Source organism: Neltuma alba, unplaced genomic scaffold, assembly GCF_004799145.2.
Source record: "Neltuma alba isolate B1F8T4 unplaced genomic scaffold, ASM479914v2 tig00010294_pilon, whole genome shotgun sequence".
In the NCBI taxonomy this organism is placed as follows: Eukaryota; Viridiplantae; Streptophyta; class Magnoliopsida; order Fabales; family Fabaceae; genus Neltuma; species Neltuma alba.
Window position 1 is genome coordinate 915,827 of NW_021635212.1, and position 10,014 is coordinate 925,840.

The following is a 10,014-nucleotide window of genomic DNA, read 5'->3' on the forward strand; positions in this document are numbered from 1 at the left end:
CCCAAACCAAAGACCAAGGACATGGGTATGGCTAAAAAGTGTATTGGGTTTAACAGAAAGAACTAATTCCTGACAACGTGACGAATTAATGCTTGAATCCCATTAGGAGAGGTGCTCGATAGTACCTTGGATAAAATTGCTTTCAATAAAAGAATACTTACGCCTATAAAAGAGAAGATTATAGAAGGGTGTGGAATGATTTCAGCTTTTCTCCCTCTACAGATTCTCTTCCTTCTTTGAATCTCCTTCTCTTATTTTTTATTTTCGTTTTCTGTTGTATTCGTTGTATTCTAAAGAAGTCTCTTATATAAACAAATACATATTTTTTTATAAATAATTAACTTAGCCAATTTTGTAATCTTCCTGAAACGTTTAGGATAAGAAGGAGTAAATTTTATCAATTTTGGCTGATTTGATTTCAAAGTTATCGTTGAATCAGAAATTTCTACTAACCAAGAAAGTGAGAAACAAAACATACCTTGCCGAAAATGAACCTTTTTATTTTTCCATTTATTTTGCCGAAATTTGGATTTCGAAATCGTCATTGGCGGATTGTTGGATCTATCGCATTATTTCTTCTTCTTCTTTTTTTTTTTGCGCAGAATTTATTTATTGTTAAATGTATCGAAGTTATTGCATCAAATTAAAAAGTCCTCCTAAAAAAATGTTGAAAACTCAGCCTCAAGACTTAATAATGCTACGAGATATACTTACAAATCTCTTACCAACAAAATTATTATATTAGCATCAGAAATTGAACTCATCATGTTTTTTTGGGATATGAATCACATCCTTACTATTTGAATCAATCTTTGTTGGTTATTAAATTTCTAGTTTTATTCTTGCTAAATTATCAAACTTTTAATGTCATTGATGGCAATTGTACGTAAGTCCGATTCATTTGCAAACGTAAAATTAACTTTATGAATTAACTTATTAACATTATTTGATGATTATGAGGATTGATTTTTTCTAAAAAAATGTAAGTGTATGGATTGAATTAAAAATGATCAAGGTATATCAAGGCTAAACTTGTTAGACGCATGCGCGCGTGCGTGTAATAATGGGCTGCTTATATTATACTCCTCCAGTCCTAAATATAATACTCATTTTGTAATGTAATTTTAACTACAAAATGGGTCTTATATTTGGTACCGGAGGGAGTAATGACTAAGATTTTAACTCCAATAATAAAGGGATTAAGTCTTAAATGTTATGAAAATAACAAAGTTAGAGAGTAGAAAGAGAATAGCAAGGCAACAATTAGGAGAGAAAACAAGGAGTATTTCTCATACACATATATGGGTACAAATACCTTATACATTGCCTCTATTTATGGGCCTCCAACCATTAAAGTATAATCCAAAGGTTACAAAGAAATGAATAAGGAGATAATGACAATAAACACGAAAAACTCCTCTCAAATCATTCATTATGGGTTATGGGTTTAGGATATTCAAAGATCAAGAATCTCATGAAAAATCCTAAGAGTTGGGGGTTATGGACATCTACATATATACAATATTTATAACACTTTCCCTTGGATGTCCAGAACAAATATTGTGCGTCATTAAAACCTTACTAGGAAAAACCTATTAGGACAAAAACCTAGTAAAGGAAAAAGAGTACACAATATATATTGGAGCTGCCTCATTTAAACCCTTACAAGGAAAACCCTGTGGGATGAAATATTGGCTAAGAAAAAAGAGTACAGTATAATCTTTACTCCTTCTGATGACGACATCACTTTTACTTCCCCTTGTCAATAGCATCACTCTTTATCATTTTATTATAGTAAAGTATACTAATTTCTCATGTCGTCCAATGCCTTTTCAAGCATATCTTCTTTTTAGCTAAGCTATGCAAGGTACATTATCATCAAATTATATTGAAATGTATTCCTCTAACATATCTTCTGAATATGTGGAATTATCAATATATTTTTCACTTGCACCAAGAAAATTGCAAAGAAAGGTTATTCTGAAAAACACCATAATATATCTTGCATCGACATGATTTAATTTGAACAAAATGATATCATATAATAGTTTCATAGAACTATTATATATAATCTCAATTTTGTTATTCACATGCATATATACCTACAAAAACTTATCTTTACCAACAAAATGATAACACGTAATATTGACAATATATGTAAATATTATTATAGACTAAATATATGGGACTTCTAGTCTATTTAGTATAATATATTTTACAGACAAAATTATCATAACAAAAATCAATCATTTTGCAATCACTGATGCATTCAATAACTTGATCTACAGGTCAAGTAAGATACAAAATTATTTATTTTCTAACACATTTTTCTGAGCTAAATATGTATACTCAGCTTATCTTAATCAACATAATATTTTAAATATTGGATGATTTTCTTCTTTATATATGCTTTTGGCATTTTAAATCCTTTAAGAATTCTAATGTAAAACTTCATTATTTAGTAAACCACATGCATAGACTATAACGATATCTAATAGACGCATATTTTAAAATAATATGTGCAAAAATTATTGCATCCATGACAAAATAATATGTCTAATCATTATCACTAGACCTTTGTAAAATTCTTTATTTTCACAAAAAATATACATATGTCACATAATAACTTTGTATTTGATGCATTTATACTGCAAGTCCATAATTTTCACATATTAAAATAATATAATTATATTTCCATTGTATCTTTTCTCTTTTCACAAAAATCACCAATTCTTTGTCTGCCCATAACAAAAAATATATATTAGTTCTTCAAGAACTATATTAATATTTTTACATATAGTTTTTCAGAAACTATATAATTTGAAAAGAATAAGGAGACAAATTCATCTTAATAACATCGTAATACATAATAATGAATAGTTATAAGTATCATAGATTTAACTTCCAATATATATAAAGTTTACATATGTTGCAAAAAAGATTTTGTCCAACCAATCAAAATCAATATCAAGTATTGATAATAATTTTTTATAAAATTAAATAACTTTCCATTCTCTCAATTCAAATATGACATAAATATATGATTTTTGTTTTTCTCACAAGACTAATTTAATTTAAATATATAAGATCAATGATCCATCATTTAAAAAAAAAAAAGATTAACATACCTCTTAATATTAGAATAGAGGAATAAAAATATCTAATTTTTTTATAGTATTTCAAAATGTTCAAAACTTAAAGAATTAAATGATATTTGAATTAATCCAACATTCGTAAAATTTTCTTAAAAAAATAATTATCATTTACGTGTGCTTAATTTCTTTTCATAAACAAACTCATATAGTTAAAAGAAACACAAAATATAGAGGATCCTTTAAATATTTTTTTTAATAATAAAGTGTAAAATTAAATGTATTGTTCAAAATTTCTCAACATTAATCAGGATATCATATATCATTTATTTAATTTACAACACTTAAAATATATATGTCATTTGAAAAAAATACTTACATATTATATGAATGCTTAGTTTTCCTTTCTCAACTAATTTCTTATAACTGCAAATACTAATAATAAAATTTATTATTAGTAAATCACAATAAATCATTCAAACTAATATTAAATAAGATAATATGAATATGATATAAATGAACAAAATATGAATAATATATCATCTCTTTCATTTGCACACAAATGGTAGAATAAAATATCAATATCATAATATGACCATCTTTTAGGTTATTCTATTAATATGAATATAAATTATATTCATATTTCATATGCTTAAATATACAAATAAATTGGCAGAATAAATTAATATTTCAAAACGACCAATAACTACTTTTTGGTATATTTTGTTTCATATCACTCTTAGAATATTTATCAATATCTCAATATCAAATACTTATAGTAATATGTTTCTACCAATCAATCACAAGAAATTTAAAGTAATATCATATAGCATTATGCATATAGCCTTTTGGGCTTATAATTATATTTTTCAGTTTTAACTACTTTGAACATATTTCGTCACAAGACATTATTTTGGGCATCATAACTATATTTAATACTTTTCATAATATATTCTGATCTTTGATTTCATAAGCAATTTTAACATTTACTTTCAATAGATTGGTATATATATTTGTCCATATGGTTATATCATGACATTTGCTTGTAATTGTTAACAACACATAATCAATTTCTCCAAATATTAGTCTTCTAGACTATAGGAAAAATAGCTCTTTTATACCATTTGTAATGTTTGAACCATTAGCCTTTAGGGCTTTGATGTTTGTCACCATGTAGTCTCTCATGACTTTGATATTTGTCCCTATTAGATCATCAAAGTGCTATAGATTTCTCTTGTCATGCTATTTAAAGGCACCCATAGTGTTCTTTTACAAAAGAATCATTGCAAAAGTAATATGACTTCTAGTCATCTAATTATATGATCAAAAGTATTATGGCTTCTAGCCATTAAATAAATTGAAATTAAAATAATATTGCAATGAAATAAATTAAATTCAAATTCATAATCAAATATAAATAACAAATAAATCCAAATATAAATAATATTATATAATCATATATATAATTCTATGATAGATATAAAACAACATAATATGAACCAGATAGATATATGTAAACAAACAATCGAATAAGAAGTATTAAAAAATAAATAAAATAAATAACACAAAATCACAATGGGAAGATAACAAAATTAAAATGTATAGAAAAAATAAATTAATATATAACATAAAGGAACAACGTAATACATAGCAAATATATAGAAACTTAAAATTGCACATGATAATATGATAAAAAGAATAATTGAGTAAGGGGAAGTCAATAGAGAGAATTATTACATACTATAATAATATAATAATTTACAAAGCTTATACATCAAATCTTCAAAACAAACTCGTGCTGATAACATGTTATGAAAAGAAGAAAGTTAGAGAGTAGAAAGAAAATAGCAAGACAATAATTGGGAGAGAAAACAAGTAGTATTTCTCATACACATATATGTGTACAAATGCCTTGTACATTGCCTCTATTTATAGGCCCCCACCATTAAAGTCTAATCAAAGAAATGAATAAGGGGATAATGTCAATAAATATGAAAAACTCCTCTCAAGTCATTTATTGGGAGGTTATGGGTTTAGGACATTCAAAGATCAAGAATCCCATAAAGAATCCTAAGAGTTGGGGGTTATGGACATCCACATATATGCAATATGTATAACATAAAATGTATTTTTGAAAATAAAGAATGAGTTAATTTATTAAATTAAAGGAAGAAAATTCAATAAAAAATAATGATAAAGCACAGGGATTAAATATTAATTTTTTCAACTACCAAGATTGAAGTTTAATATAATTTCCCTTTATTACCTGTCATTATAAAATTTCAACATTACCACCAGCCATTTGGCTGAGTGGTGCTTGTGTGTATTAGTAGAAGGTATGTGTTGTGATGTGGGTTTGAGTCCGCCCCTATGTAATTAAAAAAAATTTCAATATTAGCATTGTTTACTAGTTTTTCATTTATATTCTTATATTCAATTCTTCACCAACTTTTTTTTTTGGGTGAAAATTCTTCACTAACTTCTTCCACGCAGTATGAGGTCAATCAACAAATTATAAAATGTAAAAATAATATAAAATTGCACCATCCACAAGTTGTGAAGAGTGCCATCTATTTTAGATCCCATACAAGTAAGCCCAGTTTTTTTCATTAAAAAAAAATAAAGAAAAGAAAACGAAGAAACGTACAAAATAGTTGTGGGATAGTCAAAACTCAAAATTGGCTTCTTACACAAGACAAATAATGCTAAAGTCCAAAATTGGCAAAAGCCACGAACAGTTTCTCCTTGCTTAATAAAAATAAGAGGGAAAAGATAACGAATCCAATGTCACATCATGCAAGTAGAACTAGTTGGTCTTATCAATAATGAACTAGTTGGTCTCTCAACGACAAGCAAGTCTGCTATTGGAATTTTCGAAAATCATTACTCCCCTCAATCTTAAATCCTATATGTATGCGCTAAATGATTAATTTATATTAAAAAATCAGTTAAGTTATTAATTTGTAATAATTAATATATGCTAATTCCTCAAATATCCTTTAATTATTTACATCAGAAACTATCGTTATTGCCAATAGCCTAGAGCATTTTTATAACTGAGAGGTCTTGAGTTCAATCTCCTTGTAATATGTAGATTTTAGATCCTATACATTTAGGACTGGAGAGAGAGTATTGATTAAAAGCCAGTCAATTGGCGGCGCCTTTCCATCCAACAACCAAATCGTTAACTTGAACGTTTCCATCATGGACTCCAAGTTGGGTGTGAGAAATGAAAACTTGTATATAAATATATGTAGAGATCATCTCTTTTCATTGCATTGCTTAATACCCTTTCTTATTCTCTTACCCAAAACCATAACGTTATTTCAATGGCAACTTCACGTTGGAACTCCTCATTTCAACAACCATGGAAGTACCATATTTTCTTGAGTTCTAGAGAAGAAGATACCAGAAAAGGCTTCACAGCTGAGTTACACGAAGCTCTAAAGGAAAGGAATATCAAAACTTTCATGGATTATGATATAAGGAAAAGACAAGGTATCAGCCCAGAACTCATTCAAGCCATTGAAGAATCTCTCTGTGCCATTGTCATTTTCTCTAAGGATTATGCTTCGTCTTCTTGCTGTTTGGACGAGCTCTCAAAGATTGTTGACTGCAAAAAATCATGGAGCAGACTGGTTTTGCCAGTGTTTTATAATATAGATCCATCTGATGTACTACATCAAAGAGGAACTTTTGAAGCTGCGTTTCAAAAACATAGTAAAAGATTACTCAAGAACAAGTGCAGAAATGGAGAAATGACTTGAAAGAAGTGGCAAATATAAGTGGCTATCATTGGACTGATGGGTAAGTCTGTGTTTGATTTGTCTTATATATGTCTTCCTTTTTATTGCGTCACCAATATTGTTATATTTTGTTTGGACATACTATTTCTCCATATTTCATGAGGTTAAAGTTGAATTTTGTCCGACAGTTTTTGCATAGAATCCAAAAAATTTTGTTGGATCGATAATATCCCCTCAAAGTATTTAAAAAGGAGCCATGTTGCCCCTAGATGTTAAAAATGTTAACAATCAATATTATTTTTTAAAATGGTCAACATTAGTTTTTAAACGGTTGGGGCAATTTTACTTATTTTTTAACATTTTCGGAGCTTATATTGATCCAGCAATAACTTCTAAATACTCACAATTTCTATGCAAAGTCTTTCTCGGCAATATTGGATTTTAACTCTATCATATATGCAGATATTCCATATATAATTCTTAAATTTTTCATCCGTGCAGGAATAAAGAGAACAACGTTGGAAAAATCGTTACAGGAGTATGGGTAAGATTATATTATGCGAAATTGCTTTTAATATTCTAATTTACCAAGATTAGATTTAATATAACCCAACAAAAGAGAATATTTCGTTTACTTGGTTTTCCTTAATCCACCCATGTTACAGACTCTAATTAACTTATTATTACAATAATTTAGGGACAAATTGTAAGTGAAATACCCTCGGTGCTCCAAAAGATGACAGCTACTGAACTAATTAATGGTAATCCAAAATTCATTGCTCAAGCGGTAAATTTGCTTTCTGACCTTGATCTCTCCAAACAGGTAATTTCTTGAAACTTGCCCCTTTTTAAGTTTTGGGCAACTTATATGAAAAAGTTGTTCGGTTTAATTTATTACTTCACACCCGCTCCCTCTAACGCAGTTTGATTATGGCTTTCCAGAGTTTACCGTTTAGGAATTTCAGCTATGCTCGTCTTAAGAATGTCAACTTCATCAGTCAAATCTTGACCGCACAAAATTTCTGGTATGCACAATTGTAAACACATCATATGGTATTAAAAGCCAATTTAGCTAGTTAGACAATGAACTAGTGAACTTGTCTTCTAGTTAGTCTCATCAAAAATTTTAAATTGCTCATTTTTAATAAAAGTAAAATACATGTCCACTAGATTTCTTTAACAAGTGTGCTTTGCTGGATTATGCGTGGTTTATACATAAATGTTCTTTTACTTGTGAATTAATGTTTTTTTTCCTTTAAATTAACTCTGCAGGGTTATATATGAATATTTTCACATATTTCTATTAAATTACATTATTTTAATCATGATGAGTTATAACTACACTTCAACTACTGTTAGACTACTGATCCTTGAACCATTGTCTCGAAGTATTTAATAATCAATTCAGTTTTTAGTATCTATTGACATATATACCTAACACATATGGATAACAATAGTTTAAGAACAACCATACACCATCTTAATTAATTTTTCAAATCAAATATATTTCACTTTATATATCTCTAACCTAGCTATCTTAATTGGTATAGGATGTTGACGCTGAAGACTGCATCTTTGACAACGCAAATTTGCCGCAGGAAGTAACTCAAACCAAAATTTTCATATTGGTAACACCAAAATTCAAAAGAGTTCTATCATATATATAGATCTTCTGATAATTTCTTGTGCTTTCAGATTTGATGAACTTGGATAGAATATAATCATCAATATACATATAAAATTTATAATTAGTCATGTTATTCATAAATCGTGAATAATACGCAGTTCATTCCTTGGACTCCTTGCAATCAATACATTGGAGTCTGATAACCTCTCAAAATTCTTACCTATTCAACTTGTTTTAGCACTCTTTTAGATGTTCTGGAAGTTAATTGTGCAGGAAAAAGCCCGAAGCTAGTAAAGAAGAGAGACTAGAAGCAGAAGAGCTAAAGCAAGGACCAACTGCCATGGCGCATGAAGCAAACCGCCGTGGCGGCTTAGATTGAAAAGAAAGGGAAGCATTCGGTGTAATCCACCGCGGCGTCTGACCATATCCGCCGCAGTACTCCAATCTGTCCCAAGGAATTGCCATTCTGTGTTAGGCGCCACGGCACCTGTTCACATCCGCCGCGGCACCCAACCCTTTTTAGGAGGCCCATTATGTGATATCTGCTGCGGCGAATGACCATATCTGCCGTGGCGCCTGACCTCTTGCAGCTGTACGTTTTATGGTGTAACATAAAAATTAGGATTGATATGTTGAGAAACTCGTGGTTTTCAGACACACTTCGACTTTGGGGGCTCATTTAGAGGCTTGCTATGCTAGGGTTTGGAGGTTTTGAAGCTTGGAATCTTTGGGCTCGAAGCTACAAGAGATTGGAAGCTTTTTCATCAATTTTTCTGGGTTTTCTTCTTCTCCTCTCTTTGTTTCTATAATGGCTAGTGACTATTCTTATAATTGTGGCTTTTTGCTAAACATGTATAGCTAAAATAGTTTTACTAGGGTTATTTTGATCTATTGTATGGATTAAAACTTGGTTTAACTCTCTCTTTAGTGTTAATGATAATGTTTTGTTGATTTTACCTTGAGCTTAATGCTTCCTCGTGACTAGCCATCATTTGGATTGATTAGTTGATTGGTTAAAGCTTGAGAAAATTAAATTAATCTGTGAACTTTGGTAAAAATGTGCTAGACCTGAAATTTTTCTTATTAAATGGAAGGTTTGTTGATAGAATAGAGATCTATCTATTGATCTAGCATAGTCTAAAAAAGGGTTTTGGTTTTTCAAAGTGTAACCTTTTCAAACAAATGCAAGAGATTGCTATGTTTTAATGAGATTGCAATAGTTTGGTTTTGACTTGAGAAAGCTTAATCAATTCTGTGAACCCTGGCTAACTGCACTTATTGTTAACTACTATTTGAGAAGTGATTAATCAAGTTTTATGAAGTATTTTAGTGATAAATAACCCTAGACCCTTAATTGTCTCAAAGTCAAGTTTATTTTACCTCAATTTAAATCGTTATTTTTCTGATCGCATTACTCAACCTCTTTTACAACTTTTACTTCACTTAACGTAATCAAGAACACAATTATGATTTTTAACTCATCTGGCCTTAGTCTCTGAGGGAACGATACTTTTTATATTACTTGCGACCCGTCCGCTTACGGTTAAGA

The 10,014-nt window shown here is 29.4% G+C and overlaps 1 protein-coding gene across 1 annotated transcript; it reads left to right on the top strand.

The window, feature by feature from the left end:
* The first annotated feature begins 6,421 nt into the window (after nt 1-6,421).
* On the top strand, nt 6,422-8,844 carry LOC114755589 (protein VARIATION IN COMPOUND TRIGGERED ROOT growth response-like). Its single transcript, XM_028944473.1, has 4 exons — nt 6,422-6,766; nt 7,536-7,661; nt 7,781-7,863; nt 8,739-8,844. The coding sequence occupies exons 1-4, from the start codon at nt 6,422-6,424 to the stop codon at nt 8,842-8,844; spliced, it is 660 nt and encodes a 219-aa protein (XP_028800306.1).
* The last annotated feature ends 1,170 nt before the right edge of the window (nt 8,845-10,014 follow it).